The sequence below is a fragment of the Lepus europaeus genome, chromosome 10 (assembly GCF_033115175.1).
Source record: "Lepus europaeus isolate LE1 chromosome 10, mLepTim1.pri, whole genome shotgun sequence".
NCBI lineage: Eukaryota > Metazoa > Chordata > Mammalia > Lagomorpha > Leporidae > Lepus > Lepus europaeus.
The window spans coordinates 16,965,075-16,985,547 of record NC_084836.1 but is presented as its reverse complement, the minus strand read 5'-3'; the positions used below and the strand labels follow the sequence as shown (position 1 = coordinate 16,985,547).

Genomic DNA, 20,473 nt, shown 5'->3' with positions numbered 1-20,473 from the left:
CTTAATCGGGACAAAAATTGGGGGTGGCGAAGTCTGGATAATGCTGACACCTCCACAGCACCGCCAGAGAACCCCACCCTTTCACCCACGCGACCGCCCAACCCCGAAAACTCAGCACAGACGAAAGCTGACGCCACTGGGCGCAGCCCCTCAACCGCTTTTCGTCCTCCACCTTCCCGAAAGGCCAAGCGGCGGAGCGGGGTAGCCAGACGCGACGGGCAGCGCACGTGATTGGGCTGTCCTGCATCACGTGGTGGCCACGACGCGTGGGACCCGGATCTGAGAAGGCGGAAGTGGCGCACGGAAGGGGGACATCTGCGGGGGGGAGGGGGTCTGGAGAAAAGTAGGGGTGGAGCTTAAGGCCAGCCGCCGTCCTGGTCCTGCCAGCAATCGAGGCCAAGTCTCTGGGATCGTACCGCGGTGCGAAGCCCGTCGTACCCCAGAGACCAGCGGGCCGCTTGCCTGGCAGGAGGAGCCGCGCGCAGGCGGCCGCAGGGCATGGAAGCGGAGAACGCGGGCAGGTAAATCCGGGGGCGGGGCGCGGCCCCTCCCCGCGCTCCCCGCGCCCCTCGCGGCGGCCGGCGGGCGAGCGCGCGCACGCTGGGGTCTCGAGCTGCCCGGGCCGCCCGAGCACAAAGGCCAGGGCTGCGCGTGCGCACCGCGGGCCTGCGCCGCCCCTCGGCGCCGGTCCCGGGCTCGGGCGGCTCCTGGTGCTCCTGGAGCCGGGGTCGGTGGCGGCTGGTAACCCCCGGGGCTTCGACGTCTGGTAGCGGGCAGCCGCAGTCGGGGTGGTGGTTCTTTCCTCCACCGTCCAGTACCGTGCAGAGTCTGTGACGAGGGAGTGTCCTAATCAGCCGCAGTTTTCATTGTGGAGTTAGTAGAGTGACCGTGGCTTCCTCCCCAGCAGCTCACTGGAAGGGGTATTAAGGGTGGATACTGTTGCCGTGGGACTCTGTGTAGCAATCAAAAGCTGTCCAGGGGTCTTGGCACGATCCTGAGTCTGTCAAGTGTCCCTTGCGGGCGTTCGATAGGTCCAGAGAGGGTTTTGCAAAGGCACAGAGTTAGAGGTTCGAACTCCTAGCAGGAAGATGAATGAGAAATGAGGTCTCCGGGTCTTTAAAAAGAAAAAAAGAGTGATTTACATTGAAGTAGCGTACTGTTAGGCCTAAAGAGGAGTAGCCTGACTCAGCTTGGGCGAGACGCCACAGTTCTTTGGGCCTCCTGTTGAAGCCTGTAAAATCAGGATCTCTGGAATCTGTGGGTGGCTGCCATGTGGAAGGTGGGTACTTAAGTAACCCAAATAAGCAGTCTTAGAGTTAGGAAGGAGACACACGCTGATTAAGTGTGTACTCGATCCTGACTTCTTGGGCCAAATGCTGTACTCTGCTTCTTTCCCTGAAGACAAGTAAGAGAACTCCCAGAACTTGTGGAAATCTCTCACCTTTGTGATCCTCCTTTTAAGAGCAGAATCCAGTCTGAGCTGAGCCTACCACCAAGTCCATCACACATGATGAGGCCTTGTTTTGTGTCTTAATAGCAAAATAGTTGGACTGAAGTACACGCTTTAGCTCAAAGCTGTGATTTGTGTTAATTTCCTCCATAGGGCTGTTCTGGAGCATTTTTTGTTTGGACTTACAAAGCTGTCACCTTTAGGAAATGAGAAAATTCAGTGTAACATTCGAAGGAGTTTCTCTTCCAGGATCCAGGAATGACTCAGACCTTGGTCATCCTGAGACAGTGGTTCTCTGCCATCCTTGACTTTGGGCTGATCCAGGAATGGAATGTGCATATAATAAACTTTTTAGTTTGGAAGAATACTTTTAAAACATTCAAAGGAAAATATTCCATGGACATAGACTCAAAATGGAACGTAGTCAAGAGTCTTCAAAGGCGTCTACAGTCTAATCAATCAGAGAGGGGGAAAGGAGCAGTTGTGTAAGGGGACTAGGACGTTCCACACAGGAAAGGGACTTTTACCCAAGACGGGAAGTAGGATGCCAAACCAAAAGAGACTTCAAGGAGTTACACAGACGGAAAGATCAATCCTCGCTGAGACCCAGATTTCTGGGAGTGTTAAATGAACCAAGAAGGGCTATTGTATTAGATGTGGACAAAGAGAAGGACAAGGTTGGGGTTTTCTGCCCAGCCCATCAGTTTGGTGTTAGTGAATGACAGAAAGTATACTTAGTTTGTGTTTTGATTTCATATCTCCCATGTCAAGGAAGATGATTGTCGGGCTGGAAATGGCGGAACCAGTGTTCGTAAGAGAAAGGTAAAACTCGAGAGCAGTGAGGCCCTTGGAGAAGACGTTAGGCTGCCTTTGCAGAAACTGTGTGTCCTGGCCTGGGGAGAAAGGCCAGACTGCAGCAGTCTCTGGGGACTCAGAGACAGCAGGCCAGGGATCTGAAGTGTGGAAGTAAACAGGTGTGTCCCACATGGACATTGTTTCTGAACAGATTTTGCTGCATGTTCTAAAAAGGGACCAATGCATACCAGGCTGCAGTGTGTGTTTAGAAAAAGCAAAGACCAATCCTATGTAGACTGGATCAGGGGGATGCTGACAGGAGGCACCTCCTGGTCTCTACCGTTGCGGCAAGCTGACTGCATACCAGGCACTGTTTGGGTGTTTTATGTGTACTAACTAATCCTCAATACCAGTGAGTTGGGTACTGTTGTTCCCAGATGTGGAAACTGGGAGATAAAGAGGTTAACGAATTTGCCTGCAAAGCTAGCAGCTGGCAGAGCTGAAATCTGAGTCTAGGCAGTCTGGCTTCAAAGTCCACCTTCCTAGTCAACAGCACTGCCGCACTGCTTCTCTTTGTGAGTGGGATGAGGATGAACGGATGGTGAGTCCAGTTAAGCAAAATCAAATATCGATTTCCTGCCCGGAAAGTCAAAGGAAGACGAAAGAAAGGTCCATCCCAACAGGCCGTGGGGCTCTGTCTCCAGCTTCGTTCTTTTCAACAGTTGAACAACTTCATGATGCCAGTGGCACGCTGATAAGATCTGAATGAGCCAACTCTGGGCGGGGTTTGTTGAACTGATAGGTTGAGGCAGAATCCCGATTCCGGCAGGCTAGAATGGGGAGTCATCTTTACAGAAAGAGGCACGGTCCTGTCTCTGGTGCGGGAAACCCATGATGAAGTGTGGGACGAGAGAACAGTGATAGGAGAGCAGTTGTCCATGCTGATAAACACGGTGTGAATCAGTAGCATAATGAGGGTGCCAGTAAAGCTAACCAAATGAGGATGAGAGAATTGATGGCCTGCCCAGGCGGATGATCTTGTATCTGGAGTATTTTATTCGATTCTGGGTACAAAAAAAGACCAGAGAGCAAAGACACATGCATTCGTATCATATGAAGAAACTGGGGGCTCCGGCTGGCTCAAGTCATCATGTTCACATTTGCTAGTGTAGACTGTGCCCATGTAATACACGCACCTCCGGTTAGCAATATGAAATACAGTGTTCTGGTGGTTATGGTGGTGTTCCATTGCAGTTCACGCAGTGTGAGCATTTGAATTGTTTAGCACTGATCATTCTTTTGTAAGTATTCAGTTTTGCATATGCATGTTTAAGTGAAGATGATATTTATTCAGAAAACAGAAACTTAAACACTTAAAATAGTGTAAAATATCTGAAGACTAAGTAAGTTGGAGTCAGTAATTTTAAATGTTTATTTTCATTTGCGTGAAAGGCATTGACAGTGAGAGGATAGAGAGCGAGCTCCTCCATCTACTGGTTCTCTCCCCAACAGCCAGGGCTGGGCCATGCTGAAGTCAGGATCCAGGATCTCCATCTGAGTCTCGCTTGTGGGTGTCAGGGGCCCAAGCACTTGAGCCATCATCTGCTACCTTCGAGGACATTAGCAAGAAGCTGCATCAAAAGGAGAACAGCCAAGCCTCAAACCAGCACTCCCGTATACGATGCAGGCAGCTTAGCCCACTATGCCACAGGGCCCACCCCTTGCAGTTGGTAGTTTTAGAGAAAACTTATTAAAGATTTTGTTTTCTGAAACACAACAGATCTGAATCCGCTTGTCTTGTTAATCAACTCTGGATGTGTATGTGTACATTTTGAGAAAGACTGTTAGAAAATTAGTTCATCTGTTTCAGGCACCTGTCCAAACCAGTCCTGTGAGCCATGTAGTTCCATGAAAGGAAGGTACACGTGGAGGCCAGGAGAGAAGCGATGAACTGCAGGAAGAGAAATGTCCTGCAGAACAGTGGGGGTGGACACGAATGATGATGGAGAAAAGTGGACAAAGGCAAATGAAAACATTAATCCAGCTAACGGGTTTGATTTCTTGGAGTTATGGAAAATAAGACATCTCTTAAGTGTAGTCTGATCCCTGCACTTGCTCCACATATGTAGAAATCACTGACACTGACCCGTCATTTTCCTGGTGAGGAACAGAAGCTGAAAGAGGGGGCAGGGCTGGGCAAGTGCTCTTTGCCGCTGCCCCCCTCGTAGAGGCTTATACAGAAGCACTGGCAGGTTGTGGGCCGTTAGATGGCAGTTACCAGACAAACAGCTCTATGCTGCTTACAAATTCAGCTAATCCTAGATAATAGAAAATGTAATTATCCATCCCTCTGGTTTCCTGGCACCCAGTTTCATGAAGGTTTTTCTGTAGACAGAATGCTTTTTTCTGCCAAGTGTTAAAAAGGTTATAATCCATCCTCTTCCTTTTGTTATGGCTGCTAGGGAGCTGCAAAGATAGGCTGGGGCCTGCACTGTGATGTAGTGAGCTAAGCCTCCACCTGCAATGCTGGCATCCCTATGGGCGCTGGTTCGAGTCCCGGCTGCTCCTCTTGCAATCCAGCTCTCTACTATGGCCTGGGGAAGTGGTGAAAGATGGCCCAAGTGGTTGGGCCCCTGTGCCTGCAATTATTTTCATAATTTATTGAAAAGAACTACTAATAATATTAAAAGTATGAAAAAGGAAGACATCTTACTTTGTGCCAGGTTCTAAGCACATTCCCTTCTGTTCATTTTTACATTTTAACGTTCAGGCCTTCTACATAATTTACAGTACTCTCTTCTGTTCTCTTCTGCTTTGAAATATACATCATGGCTGGCACTGGACACAGGCGGTTACGCTCCCACGTGGGACACCCACATTCCCAGCAGAGTGCTGCTGCTTCCCTTCCAGCTTCCAGCTAATGGGCACCCTGGGAGGCAGCAGTGATGGCTCAAGTACCTGGGTCCCTGCCACCCATGTAGGGAACCGGGGTGAGGTTCTTGCTGTTGGCTTCAGCCTGGCCCAGCCATGGCTGTTGGATTTGGGGAGTGAACCAGTAGATCAACAGAGGGAGAGATCTTCCATCCACTGGTTCACTCCCCAGATAGCTGCAACAGCCAGGGCTTTACCCCACCAAAACACTGGCCCCTCTCAGTAATTCTGAACCTTTTCTTTACCAGTTCACCATTAAAGGTAGCTTGAAGTGGATTGCCCAGTGGGATTGGCCCCCCACCCCCTGTCTTTACTCATTTGGCATTCTAGCTTTGTCATGAACCTGTGTGCCTTAGGCCAATTAAGCTTATCTGGTTTTAGTTTTCCTATTTCATATTTTAAAGACTGGTTTATTTATTTGAAAGAGTTACACCGAGAGGAAGAGAGAAAGAGGAAGAAAAAGAAAGAGATCTTCCATCCGCTGGGTCACTCCCCAAATGGCCGCAGTGGCCTGTGATGAGCCAGGCCAAAGCCAGGAGCTTCTTCTGAGTCTCCCACATGATTACAGGGGCCCAAACACTTGGGCCATCCTCTGTTGCTTTCCAGGCACATTAGTAGGGAGCTGATTGGAAGTGGAGCAGCAGGGATGTGAACCAGTGCCCATGTGGGATGCTGGCATCACAGGCAATGGCTTTACCTATTTGCCTATTACTTGCTTTATCATTTTATTGAAATAGGATTCACACACTACAGCATTCACTCCTTGGAAACCTACTAGGCCAGACTTGCTTCCCAGAGTGCCTGGTTCCAGTCCCAACTGCGCTCCCAATTCGAGTTTCCTGCACATGTGTGCCCTAGGAGTCAACAGGTGAGGGCTTAAGAACTTGGGTTCCTGCCACCCATGTGGGAGACTCTGATTGCGTTCCTGGGTCCAGGCTTCCACCTGGCCCAGCCCTGGCTGCTGTGGGCTTCTGGAGGGGTGAGCCAGCAGACTGGGAGCTAGTGCCTGTGCAGTCTGACGTGGTTTTCCCTTCCTACCTCCCACCTTCCCTCCTCCCTCCCTCTCTTTCTTTCTCTGCCTTTCAAATAAATGAAAAGAAATAAAGCATACTTATTTGTCTTTTTAATTTGTTTTCTGACCTCTGCATTCTCTTTTATCCAGTGTCACAAAGACAATTGATAGAGTATCTTGACATAGAAAACATTCTCTCTGCAAGTAGTAAACCACACTTTCCCATTTTGTTTCCCAGCATTTTTCTGTCTCCTGTGTATTTAATGGCATTCTTTGGCATTGTCTGTAGCTTAAGTTTCACCACATCCCTGTTAATAGTTTGTGACAGGTCAAAGGTCATCAGAAAGATTTTTATTTTTAATTATTTGCTTTGAAGTACTGTACTGTTTACTTTGACAGAGTATTTTGAAGGAAGTTTAAATCATGTTCAGAAAAGAAGTTTAGAGGATTTTTTTTGCTTAATAATTTTAATAGATGTTTACAGCGTATCTACTTCTGATTTCCATTTAGTGGCAAAAATGTTGCAAAAACAAATCTTAATGGATAAATACATTAACAGATAAATAAGCAAAAAAAAAAAAAAAACAGAAGTTGAATGGAAGAAGATCTTTGTGACAAGATGATTAATTAGTTAAAGTGGGGATACAGATTGTGTTTGTGGACGTTATGATCCTGTGTGATTTAAAGAGCCTTTCCAGTCTGGCTATTAGAAAATTCCCACGCTCTCATAGAAAGTACAGGCTGACTTGCCAAGACGGGGATGTTTTATTGGTGACACACCTGTCATTATGTTGCGTGAGAGTTACTGTTATTTGGGTGAACACTCAGGAAAGGTTGGCTGGGTGTGCACAGATGGGCTTAGATCTTCCTCCTGTCTCTCTTCCTCAGTTAGCTAAATATATTCCACAATCTGGTTGCCAGATGCATGGATCCTAAAGAGCTTCTTTGCAGCTGATCATTTGAACTTGGGTAATTTTATTATGCTTATATCGTCTACCAATTGTTCTTTCAGCTGTTCCCTTCAGCAGGCTCAAGCTTTTTATACGTTTCCCTTTCAACAAATGATGGCCGAGGCTCCCGATATGCCAGTTATGAACGAACAGCAAATGCCAGCAGAAGTCGCAGCCCCAGCTCCTGCTGAGGAACCTGTACAAGGTAGCATTCCCCACGGTAGTTCACAGCATTGGGTACTGGATCAGCCGCCTGACTTCAGGACGGGTTTAGCGATGAATTAAGTGTTTGTGTGTGCTAAGCACAGGGATAGGTTCTGGGTAATAAAAGGACGTGGATCTTGCCCTCAGCTCTCTCACAGTCTGGAAGAGAAAGGCAGTGAGTAACTGTGTTGCCCCTCAGCACACGGGGTAGTGAAGGGGGCCACAGGATGGGTGTTCTGGGCCTCCTGTAGTTGGCACTTACCTTGGGCTGAGAACGTAGGCGGTTTCCCAGAGCAGAGAAATAGCACCAGAGCTCTGCACCTGCAAGGGTGAGGAGACTCCGTCCTTGTGCGGGACACAGTGGGGAACATTCCAGGTTGCCAGGGCACAAACAAGGGGAAGGATGGGTATGACACAGAGTGGAGATGGAGTGATTCTCTGTCATTGCAGTCCAAGGTGCAGCAAGGAAATGAGGAGGGATGGGGCGCGGTGGGGGCAGCGGGGCCTGCTTTTATCCTAAAGAATGTATCTTCTATCCTGAAGGCAGCAGGGAGCTGTTGAGAGAATGTCAGCAAAGGGATGGCTTAAATAGTGGGCATTTTGAAAGTACGTCTGAAAATATTAGAGGGGAGATTGGCTGGTAGAGAGGAAGGCAGAATTGGGAGGCACGAGTGGCTTAGAGACTGAGTGATCTGGGGGAGAAGTGAGGAGGCCCTGAAGGAACGGAGAGAGAGCTGAGAGATACCCAAGGGGTAGAACTGCCTGACTGACTCACGGAGTTCACGTGGAGGATGAGGGAGAAGAGGAAGTGTGTTTGTCTGTTTTACTTTACTAGAATGAAATACCCGAGGCTGGCCCACGCATGCAGACAGGAGGTTTATGTAGCTCACAGCTGTGGAGGTTCAGCGGCGTGGCACCAGCGTTAGCTCAGCAGAAGGCCTCCTCAGGGATGGCTTCACAATGGAGAGATCCCTTCCTCAAGGGGGAGGCCAGCGAGGGGCTGGTGGCCTAAAATCTCTTCGATTAACCAGTGGGCCTCCCACTAGACCCCACCTCTTTTTTTTTTTTTTTTAAGATCTATTTATTTGAAAGAGTTATGGAGAGAAAGAGGGGGAGAGGCAGAGAGAGCTTCCATCCACTGCTTCACTCCCCAGATGGCCACAGTGGCCAGGGCTGGGCAAGGCTGAAGCCAGGAGTTTCATCCAGACCTCCCATGTGGGTGCAGGGGCCCAGGTATTTGGGCCATCTTCTGCTAGTTTCCCCAGGTGCGTTAGCAGGAAGCTGGATCAAAGTGGAGCATCCAGAACTTGAACTGGCGCTCATATTTGCCAGCATTGCCGGCAGCAGCTTAACCTGCTGTGCCACAGTGCCGGCCAAGACCACACCTCTTAAAGGGTCCATATCACCTCCCAACTGCCATCCTAGGGACAAGCCTTCCAACAGACACTCCTGGGAGGCAAACTCAGACTCCAGGAAACTCCCATGTTTCTGGCACAGGCAGTTGGCTGAAGGAAGTACCAGTCACCAAGACACAGAATTGGAAGAGGAGGTGAATAGATTTTGAGGAAATGGAGGTGGAGAGAGGGTAACCGTTTTCTCTGTTGTTGCGGTATTTGAATGAGCTCAGAGTTTGGGTTTATGATTGCAGGAGCACATCCACCTCCATTGTGTTGGAGATCCCTCCTGCCCTTGTCTCTACCATGTTTCTGGGCAGGGAGCACCAGGATTTCCCCAGCTGCAAGCTAGTGTGGTGGGTCCCTTGGCTTAGGGAGTGGCTACAGCAGTGAGAAGCAAAAGAGAGAGAAGCTCCCCTGATCATGCCAGGCTCGGCTAGGGAATTGCCAAATAGGAGCAGAGAGGGGTAGTGCCCAGGAAGTGAGGACAGTGTTACCGAACTGAGAGTGAGAGAACCGAGGCTTCCTGCTGGGTAGCTGTAGGTCACTGGTTCTCAGCCAAGGGTGAGTTTGTCCTCCAAGGGGGTACTGGAGTGGCGTGACTGGCAGGATGCTGCTGACATCTAGTGGGTAGAGACCACAGATGCTGCTAAACATTCTGTAATGTGTAGGACAGCTCTTACCACAGAAAATCACCGAGCCTAGAGCATCTGTAGAGCAGAGGCTCAGATAAGTGTGCTTTAGGTCCTGAGATCACATCCCTGGTCTTGCCTTTTGAAAAATACTGCAGGGGCCTGTGCTGTGGAATGGTGGTCTCATCCTCCGCCTGCAGTGCTGGCATCCCTTATGGGCACCAGTTTGTATCCCGGCTCCTCCTCTTCTGATCCAGCTCTCTGCTATGGCCTGGGAAAGCAGAAGATGGCCCAAGTCTTTGGGCCCCTGCACCCGCGTGGGAGACTTGGAAGAAGCTCCAGGCTCCTGGCTTCGGATCGGCACACCTCCGACCATTGCGGCCATTTGGGGAATGAACCAGCAGTTGGAAGACATCTCTGTCTCTCTCTCTCTCTGTCTGTAACTCTGCCTCTCAAATAAATAAATAAATCTTTAAAATAAAAAGAAAGAAAGAAAAATACTGCAGCCCAGAGGTTTCCTCAGCACCTCTCAGTTCCCATTTGACTTCCTGTGGAACAGGCTGTACCTTGTAACCTCTGACATAAGCCACATGCCATTTGAGGTTTTCTACTACTAGAAGTTACGCAGAGATTGAGTTCAGCTGTTTTGGCTTTCTTTTCCTATTTTTTTCTATTTAACCTTCTCTCTGTTTTAACTTAAGTATTGGTATATTTACATTTTTTTAAAGATATATCTATTTATTTGAAAGGCAGAGTTACAGAGAGGTGGAGGCAGAAAAAGAGAGAGGTCTTCCCTCTGCTGGTTCACTCCCCAGTTGGCCACAATGGCCCGAGCTGTGCCGATCCTAAGCCAGGAGCCTTTCCACGTCTCCCATGTGGGTGCAGGGGCCCAAGGACTTGGACCATCTTCTACTGCTTTCCCAGGCCATAAGCAGAGAGCTGGATCAGAAGTGGAGCCCCTGGGACTAGAACCAGCGCCCAGATGGGATGCCAGCACTGCAGATGGTGGCTTTACCCACTGCACCACAGCACTGGCCCCCTATATTTACCTTTAGAATCCCTGGGGATAACAAGATGCTGAGTAATATTGATTGTGATGGGTGTTTCTTTCCACGAATAGCTATGGGGGAAGGGAGGCTGGGCTGGGGCCCACAGAGGCCCAGCTCTAGAGTAAAAGAGGAAGTTGCTGCAGAGGAGACAGGTGGTGAGAACATAAGGGTGACTCTAAGAAGCTTTAGGGAGTGAGTAAGAAGGTATCAACAGGGTAACTTCTGAGAAAGCTGCTGAAGGTTCTAGGTTACAATCATCTGTGTGTACATTCTAGAAATCCTTGTGTTTCAGAGGCTCCAAAAGGAAGAAAAAGAAAAACTCGAGCAACAGAACCCAAAAAACCAGCAGAACCCAAAAAACCTGCTGAGGCAAAAAAATCTGGCAAATCTGCCAAGTCAAAGGAAAAGCAAGAAAAAATTACAGATGCGTTTAAGGTGAAAAGGAAAGTGGACCGTTTTAATGGCGTGTCAGAGGCCGAACTTCTGACCAAGACTCTCCCTGATATTTTGACCTTCAACTTGGACATTGTAATTGTAAGGATTTTTGTCTTCATTTGCTTTTATAAACACATCAGTGGATTAGCTCTACTCAGCTGTTGTCCACGCAGACAGCATTTTGCTTAAAAAGAACCATTTCTGAGAATCCTTTTGATGGTAAATGGTGCCATCTCCATGAGGTTGTGTTAATATGAAAATGTTTTAAGAGGGCAATCCCACAACAGGCTAATCCTCCGCCTTGTGGCGCCAGCACACCGGGTTCTAGTCCCAGTCAGGGCACCGGATTCTGTCCCGGTTGCCCCTCTTCCAGGCCAGCTCTCTTCTGTGGCCCGGGAGTGCAGTGGAGGATGGCCCAAGTGCTTGGGCCCTGCACCCGCATGGGAGACCAGGATAAGCACCTGGCTCCTACCTTTGGATCAGCGCGGTGCGCCGGCCGCAGCACACCGGCCGCGGCGGCCATTGGACGGTGAACCAATGGCAAAGGATGACCTTTCTCTCTGTCTCTCTCTCTCTCACTGTCCACTCTGCCTGTCAAAAATTAAAAAAAAATTTTTTTTTAAAAATGAGGGCAATTCCAGATTGGAACTCTCTGAGGTCACAAGATGTGACCTTGGGCCTTCACCTTCTTGTTTACTGTTTCCCTCGTTACAGACAGGGTTAATAATAATCCCTCCCTCACAGGGCAGCAGTTAAATGGAAGGACCCCTGTGGGTCACTTGGATTCCATGAGCGCTGAGAGTTCTCCCTAATGGCTGCACCGATATTCAGCTTGTTTTTGTGTGTGTAACTGTGAGAACCATCAACATGTGAATAGCTGTAGCTGACATACAGCATGTTATTTGCAAGAATTGAGAGCAAAACTTGTGGTGGCTGGGCAGGGGCTCAGATTGATTGATTGTTTCAAGATCTTTCCTCTCCGGACTGAAGTTGGTGAGGGTCACAGACAGGGTGTCATGAGGTTTTTCTGAACAACAGCAGATCTTTAATAAAGGTAGTCTGTTTCTCCCATGTCGATCGAGAGTAGTAACTGACAAATGATACCACCTATGATGCTGTATGAAGTTTATATCTTAATCAGTTCAGTTTTGCCCACCACTCCTCCATAGAAGCCCTAAGTCTTAAAATTCTAGTTTCTAAGACTAAAAAGTGTAATTATTTTGTTTGCTAGATTGGCATAAATCCAGGACTAATGGCTGCTTACAAAGGACATCATTATCCTGGACCTGGAAACCATTTTTGTAAGTAATTTTTAATTAGATATCTTTGTTCATAGACTTTTTCTTTAACCAACTGTGTGTTTTTAAAGCCTTTATATGTAAATATACCTTCATTTTGTGTGTATGTGAATGTGTATATGTATATGTGTACAGTGTACATGGAACATGGTTTTGAGGTGCTGTGCCACTGTTAGCATTTTGGTTAACATGTGGTATGAGAGTGGAGGGACATGAGAAAGAGTACTTTCTCCTCTGTTGAATTGTTTGCAATGATTGTCACTACTCTTCAAAATGATTTTTTAAAACTATTATCCATAAACGTGGTAACAGTAGTACCTCTGTATGGCTGTGCAGACAGAATACTGACCCACATTTTTGTAAGTCTTATTCCCTAGGAGAAATGAAATACATTGATCACTGGCAATCGAGTTGTAATAGTTGTGAAATGCTGTGATTGAAGACATTCTGTATAGATACTACTAGCAGAAAATAGTAGTAAAAATGCTGTTCATTTACATTTATTTATTATTTACTTGGAAGACAGAGAAATCTCTCATCCACTGCTTCATTCCCCAGATGCCTGCAGCGGGTCAGTGCCGGGAGTCAGGCTGAAGCCAAGAGCCTAGAACTCAGTCTGGGTCTCCCATGTGTATGGCACTGTCCCAAGTACTTGAACCTGCTGCCTCCCAGGGTGCACATTAGCAGGAAGTAGAATTGAGAGGAGAGCCAGAACTTGCAGCTGAGCATTCTGATATAGGATGCAGGTATCCCAAGTGATGTCTTAAATCCTGTGCCAAACACCAGCCCTAAGATGCTCATAATTTTAGAATGAGCCTTAAAACCATAAATTACATATAAACTATCTTTAAAAAAAGTTATTTATTTAAACGGCAGAGAGAGAGAGAGTTCATCCATCCTCTGGTTCACTCTGCATATGGCCACAACAGCCAGGGCTGGGCTAGGCTGGATCCAGGAATCAGGAACTCCATCAGGGTCTCCCCACATGGGTGGCACAAACTCAGGTACTTGAGCCATCATCCACTACCTTCCCAAGCACATTAGCAGGGAGCTGGCTCAGATGAGTAGTCAGGATTCAAACTGGCACTTCAACATGGGATGCTGGTGTGCCAAGTGATGGCTTAACCTGCTGTGCCACAAAACCCACCCCTTATATATAAACCACCTTAATTAACACAGCCTAGTAGAATAGTGCATGCGGTAAGCCCTTAGGAAACATTAGTTGATTTATTTAAGGTTTTATTTATTTATTTGAGAGGTAGAGTTACAGAGAGAAGGAAAAGCAGAGAGAAAGGTCTTCCATCTGCTGGTTTGCTCCCCAAATGGCTGCAGTGGGAGCTGGCTGATCCCAGGCCAGGACTCAGGAGCTTTTTCCATGTCTCCCACATGGTACAAAGGCCCAAGTACTTGGGACATCTTTTGCTGCTTTCCCAAGCCATAGCAGAGAGCTGGATAGGAAGCGGAGCAGACGGGATATGAATCAGCATCCATATGGGATGCCAGCACCACAGGCAACAGTTTAGTCTACTATGCCATAGCGCTAGCCCCAACATTAGTTAAGAGTGACATTCTCTTTTTATTTTTTAATTATTTTAAGATTTTATTTATTTGTTTGAAATGCAGAGTTAGAGAGAAGGAGAGACAAACAGAAAGATGCTCCATCTGCTGGTTCACTTCCCAAATGGCCACATCTAGGCCAGGCCAGAGCCAGGAGCTTCTTCCTGGTCCACCATGTGAGTGACAGGGACCAAAGTACTTGATCCACCTTCTTTTGCTTTTCCCAGGCCATGGATTGACCGTGGAGCAGCCAGGACTTGATCGACACCCATATGGGATGCTCGTGCTGCAGGCAGCAGCATAACCCCCGTGCTATAACACCAGTCCCAAGAGTAACATTAAATGCATTTAGAGCAAGTGACAGTAACAGATTTTTAGAACTAACAAAATTTTTTCTTCATTTGCTTTTTGAAAGTATCTGGTAGAGCCACTGTTGTGGCACAGCAGGTTATGCCACCACCTACGATACCACCATCCTAACTGGGCATGAGTTCAACTCCCAGTTCTGATCCAGGTCTCTACTAAGGTGCCTGGGACAGCACTGGAAGATAACCTGAGTCCTTAGGCCCCTGCCCCACCCATCTGAGAGACCTGGTTGGAGTTTCTGGCTCCTGGCTTTGGCTTGGTCCAGCAGTCATTTGGGAAGTGAACCAGTGGATGCAGATTCCCCTCTCTCTGTTCTGTGTCACTAGGCTTTTCAAATAAATAAATCTTAAAAAAAAAAAAAAAAAAAACTTTCTGGTACATTCTGAATTCTGCATTTTCTTAACTGTCAAGGTGTTTGTTGTTATTAGTGTATGTTTATCTGTGAGCAGGTGATGTTAACAGCAATTATTGGAAAGGAAAATAGTTTCAAAGTTTCCTACACTAGTAGCTGTGTCTTCTCAGACAGAAAAGGAGATTATAATTTTATCTCATAAAGTAATTACGGTGATTAAATGAGCTAATCCATGCCAAGGATTGACCCCACACATAGTAATTGCTCAATATGGTGTTTGAGCTATGTTACCATTTTTTAATATTCTCAATCTTTTTTTTTAATTTCAAGAATAGAACCTAGATTATCACACCATTTCTTTGGGCAAAAGCCTTTGACCTTCTGCAGAAATAAGCTGAACTGTCTTTTTCGCAGGGAAGTGTCTGTTCATGTCAGGGCTGAGTGAGGTCCAGCTGAACCACATGGACGATCACACTTTACCTGGGAAGTATGGCATTGGATTTACCAATATGGTGGAGAGGACGACGCCGGGAAGCAAGGATCTTTCCAGGTAATGACGTAGCACTGGGGAGTCGGAACCTTGAACCTGCTGCACTCACAGGCCCTGAGAACATCATTCACATCCACTTCAAGCTGAGCTCAGTGACTATATGGTGTGATCTTTTATTGAAAACTGCCTGAATTTAGCGTATTATAAATGTTGTCACGTTTGTTTTTGACTACTTCTTAATTCAATTTTAGTAAAGAATTTCGTGAAGGAGGACGTATTCTAGTCCAGAAATTACAGAAATATCAGCCACGAATAGCAGTGTTTAATGGAAAATGTAAGATTTACTTTTAAATTTTATCTTTTCTTCTTTGCTAATGTTATAGACGCTGTAAATATGTTTGTATTTCATTTTAGGTATTTATGAAATTTTTAGTAAAGAAGTTTTTGGAATTAAGGTTAAGAACTTGGAATTTGGGCTTCAACCCCACAAGATTCCAGACACAGAAACTGTAAGTCCTTAAAATGGCAGCTGGAGGTGAAATACTGTCTCTCTCCCTTGGTATTCCCTATCCATTGTGGTTTATGCCACGAAAAAAAGCACACTGTATTTTGTTGAATAATATCTATACATATATCAACTTGAACTAATAGTTGTAAAGTAATTCAGAAACTGTTAGGATCTTATTAGAGACATATATATCAACTAAATGTGTTAATGATGTTATCCACCTAAATTATTAAGAGGAACTGGCTCATGTACTGCATTTAAAATATACCTAGGGGCCAGCGCTGTGATGCAGCAGGTTAACGCCCTGGCCTGAAGTGCCGGCATCCCATATGGGCACCGGTTCTAGTCCCAGCTGCTCCTCTTCCAATCCAGCTCTCTAGTGTGGCCTGGGATAGCAGTGGAAGATGGCCCAAGTCCTTGGGCCCCTGCACCCAAGTGGGAGACCCAGAAGAAGCTCCTGGCCCCTGGCTTGGGATCGGCGCAGCTCTGGCCATTGCAGCCATCTGAAGTGAACCATCAGACGGAAGACCTCTCTCTCTGCTTCTCCTCTCTCTGTGTAACTCTGACTTTCAAATAAATAAATCTTTATAAAAAAAATCAGGAATAAAATATATTTAACGGTGTATGCTTATCAAATGCAATTGAGTTAGCCCTTGGACCCAGTTATGAAACAAACGTGACTCTGATGAGTAAAACCACAGGTCCTATTTGTATATTCATTTTAGAGCCATATAAATACAGCCCAGCCAAGCATTCAGAAATAGCAATATTTCCCAACTCTAATTTCTTTTTTTTTTTTTAAAGATTTATTTATTTGAAAGGCAGAGTTAGAGAGATAGAGGCAGAGAGAGAGGTCTTCCATCTGCTGGTTTACTCCCCAAATGGCCATAAAGGCCAGGACTGGGCTAGGCCAAAGCCAGAAGCCAGGAGCTTCTTCGGGTTTCTCACATGGGAGCAGGGGCCCAAGGACCTGGGCCATCTTCCACTGCTTTCCCAGGCCACAGCAGAGAGCTGGATCAGAAGCAGAGCAGCTGGGACTCAAACTGGTCCCCATATGGGACGCCAGGACTGTGGGCTCTGTGGCTTTACCTGCTACACCACAGTGCCAGCCCCTGCATTTATCTTTTAAAACTTAGTCTTTATCATGAAATGTTAAAGTTACTGATTTATTAGTGATTTAACTGTGAAACAACAAAAAGACCTATCTTTTTTTAAGCTTCTGAATCATTTTAATAGAAGAATATCTTTAGATTGGAAAATGTTATTACAAAATCCAGTAATATTCATACTACATAGCTTTATGAATCACCATTTTCTACACATACATAAGCAAAACCAGTAATGTGTTTTTCCTGTAAAACATGATATGGAGGCCAATTTAAAAATTATGTGAACATGCATATCCTATCAGCCTCTCACAGGTGCTTTTAAAGACAGTTTGTCACCATCACCAAGCTGATAAATGCAGCTGTCTTTCTTTGTAGCCATTGCACTTCCAGGAATTTATTGGATATACTCAAACATTCAAATATGTACAAAGGTTTTTTTTTTTTTTTTTGGCTACAGCTTATAATAGCAAAAAATTAGAAACAGCCTAAATGTCCCCAGTTGGGCTCTGGTTGAATAGATTATAAAGTACTACACAATTATAAAAAAAAGGAAGTTCTTTTTTTACTCTGATTGTAATTATTGAGTGCAGGACAGGAAGTAGAGCATGTTAACATTTGTATATTTTTTAAAGGGGGCGAGTATATCTAGACACATTGGATTGTATGTTTATGGCATCTCTGGAACTAGCAACATTGTTTGCCCTTGGGTGAGGGAACTGGGTAAAGACAGAGCCGGCAGGGAAGCCTTCATTATACACTCCCATGCCCTTCTGTGTCTTTTGAATTATGAACCATGAATCATGCATTTCTATTAAAAAGACTTTACTGATAGATGGATGTTGGAGGAAGAAGGCTGTTTATGTTTTATTTATTGACTTTGAAATAAATACTACAGATGTGAACTTAAGCACAACTACTTTTATTGATGTTGCATACAATATATGTATGTGGTTAGGTATTAAGTTAGTAATTCTAAGATAAATTGTATAATGTCAGTACGAGTTGATTCAGTAGAACTGTAACATCTCTGAAACTAAAACCTGTGATTCCAGCTCTGCTATGTGATGCCATCATCCAGTGCAAGGTGTGCTCAGTTTCCTCGAGCTCAGGACAAAGTTCATTACTACATTAAGTTGAAGGACTTAAGAGATCAGTTGAAAGGCATTGAACGAAACACAGACGTTCAAGAAGTGCGGTACACATTTGACTTACAGCTTGCCCAAGGTATGCTACTGTTATTCCTTTCATTCATTTATATACATTACAGAAAATAGGTTGTGGATACAGAAACAGGAAAAGAAAAGAAAAAAATTGTACTTGCAGCCAGAGGGCTCTGATAATAGCCATTAGTCACTGTTGCAAGTCTCTTACCAAGGTTCTCCATCTGCATACCCTGAGGATATAGGAAACATCACATTGTGCCTAAAATTAAGTGTAGTAAGCTTCTATAATCCTTATGAGTTCATCTGGTATACGCTACAAAGAGTTTAAAAGAGGACTGCAAAAGATATATTTCAGCTTTCATGAACATTTAAAGAAAGAATTGCTCATGATTTCTCAACAAAGCTGCCTTCAAAATTGTTGTACAAAATCCATTTTAAATTCTTTTTATCTCTGTCACAGAGGATGCAAAGAAGATGGCTGTTAAGGAAGAAAAATATGATCCTGGTTATGAAGCAGCCTACGGTGGTGCTTACAGTGACAACCCGTGCAATAGTGAACCTTGCAGCTTCTCGTCTAATGGGCTAGGTATGTTCCCTCCCCCATGAGTGCCGCTTCCAGAGACTGGTCCTGTCAGGATTCAGGGACGGGGGGCAAGAGGCAGATTTTACAGAATGAGAGTAAAGTACTGACGAGTGGGAATGGCAATATACAAAATGTTACTTAGTGACGGTGAAAAGTTGGTGGTATTTGATGTTTACATGGACCTTACAACTCATCTCCTTTAAAGCATCTTAGTTGCATTTTCCTCCTTTAACTAGTTTAATAATAATTCCCTTTTAAACCTCCTGACTAGATCATTTGAAAACTTCTAAGTAGACTAGGCAGAATCCCCTGACGTTGTTTCCCTTCTCCTAGCTGCGGACAGTGCGGAGTTAAGAGAATCAGCTCTCAGTGACATTCCAGATGGGCAGTGGATGGCCCAGCCGTTTACAGACCAGATTCCTCCCCTGAACAATCACTGTGGAGCGCAGGAGCAGGGTGTCTAAGAATGCTGTTCAGCTCCACGGGAATGCTGCAGTTTTAATGCAGTTGTCCAGATACGGGACCTCAGCGTGCTAACTGAGTATTTTAGTAGTAGTTTACTCTAGCCATGTCATTAGTGTAGAACAGTTGTGTGAGAGAATCAACTGTATGAACCTAAGTAATTTGGAAGGAAAAGTAGGGTTTTTTTGTATGTGATTTTGTATGTGAATTAACCATCATTCCAGCTTTTTATATATTTCATGTGTGAAGAAATTGATTTTCTTTTGGGAGTCACTTTTGATCTATAATTTTAGAATACAGCAGTCTGAATATTTATAGTTGATCCTTAACTGTGCATAAACCTAGGCAGACTATTACTCCTTTTATGCCTAAGGAGGGTGTGCTCATGATAAGAATTAGCACAGGTAAGGAACAAATATGTTGATTTTCACATATGAAGTTAGCCCTCAGTGGAGCCCCATTTGTTAGCATTTGGTGGTTACTGAGGGTCACCCCAGAGCTGCCTAAGTTGCTCTCAGCTCAGACCTCTTCATGTTAGGAGTGGTGTTGAGAGTTACTTAGCAGTAGAAATATGGAGTGTGGCCTTGCTATGGCAGGGCTGGCCCAACCTCCTTCCCTGGCTTTGGCCTCCTGGCCCCTGTGTGCTAATCCTCCAGGAGGCAGAAGCTCTCCACTGGAGCGGTAGGTTCCAGAGAGTGCAGCAGAACTCTGACATTTTGTCACTTAGCTGTGTTTTACTTGAGAGATAAATTTGATAGGGAAGGAACTGAATTTCTCTGTCAGTATTTATCACCATTGTAATTTTAGCCTTGATTTTAAGGTTGGTGACATGGAAAGGGGTAAGAAATGAATTTTCAGGCTGAGCAAAAGATGGCTGGAGGGGTTTGATAATCTTACTTAAACCGGTGCTTTCTGTACATGAGATGTACCAAAATAAATAATGCAGAACCTTTCTTGCCAGGTAAATCTAGTAAGCCAATAATTTTAAAAATCCTTTCTCTGCATCATTGCTGTTACTTAGTTGCTATGGACTAAGTGAATCTCGTGGGAAGATTGGTTTGAAATCTGTACCTTTGTGATTTTCTGATGCCTTTCCCATGGTGCTACAAATAGTCCAGACCCCTAGTCTGGTAGACGTTGAAGCTGGGTATTCAGAAATGGCCATTTGCATTGACTCCTACTCACTCCTGAATACTCCAGTTCCGTACATACCCAGGGAGCATGCTCATTTTCAATATGAAATATTTACAAGGTTCCTCTTTCCCCCGAGAGGTGGTATGTCTTGTTCTTCTCTTTGTAATAAGAGAAACAAATTCTTGTGACTCTTAGTATGCTTTTTAGCTGTGGTAATGATGGTTTTATTTTTCCTGAAGTCTAGGTCAAGCTGTGTGGAAGTCATTCGTGTTATTTAATGATGTACTGTACTGCTGTTTACATGGCCGTCGTCTGCGGGTGCTCTGAAGTGCCTTGCATCAGGGATTAGGAGCAATGGAATTATTTTTTCATGGGACTATGTAAAGCATGTAACTAGGTATGGCTGTAGGAAATAACTATTGTAGCTTTACAATAGATTTTTTTATTTGACTGGAGAAAATACCTTTTAAATTATGACAGATGCCCACTAGATAATGGGTGTGAAGATTTTCCAAGCCTACAATAATGGTGTTTTACATTGAATTTGACAGATACATAATAAATGTTGGTATATGCTGTACATGACAGTATGAGACTTT

The 20,473-nt window shown here is 45.3% G+C and overlaps 1 protein-coding gene across 2 annotated transcripts; it reads left to right on the top strand.

Moving 5' to 3' along the window:
• Nucleotides 1-354: 354 nt before the first annotated feature.
• On the top strand, nucleotides 355-20,471 carry TDG (thymine DNA glycosylase). 2 transcript variants are annotated; one of them, XM_062203013.1, is made up of 10 exons: nucleotides 355-521; nucleotides 7,201-7,343; nucleotides 10,710-10,951; nucleotides 12,084-12,153; nucleotides 14,840-14,975; nucleotides 15,167-15,249; nucleotides 15,330-15,424; nucleotides 17,585-17,756; nucleotides 18,156-18,281; nucleotides 20,114-20,471. In XM_062203013.1, the coding sequence occupies exons 1-10, from the start codon at nucleotides 499-501 to the stop codon at nucleotides 20,116-20,118; spliced, it is 1,095 nt and encodes a 364-aa protein (XP_062058997.1). In that variant the 5' UTR covers nucleotides 355-498; the 3' UTR covers nucleotides 20,119-20,471. The 2 variants fall into 2 exon arrangements, with proteins under 2 accessions (XP_062058997.1, XP_062058996.1); XM_062203012.1 differs by having other exon boundaries at nucleotides 18,612-20,469.
• The last annotated feature ends 2 nt before the right edge of the window (nucleotides 20,472-20,473 follow it).

Bases quoted from the DNA above. Each gene is read 5' to 3' on its own strand.
- TDG (XM_062203012.1), top strand. From the start codon at position 499: ATGGAAGCGGAGAACGCGGGCAG. The intron at 15,425-17,584 runs GTAAGTCCTTAA...CTGTGATTCCAG, and splicing joins AGATTCCAGACACAGAAACT to CTCTGCTATGTGATGCCATC. The intron at 17,757-18,155 runs GTATGCTACTGT...TCTCTGTCACAG, and splicing joins TGACTTACAGCTTGCCCAAG to AGGATGCAAAGAAGATGGCT.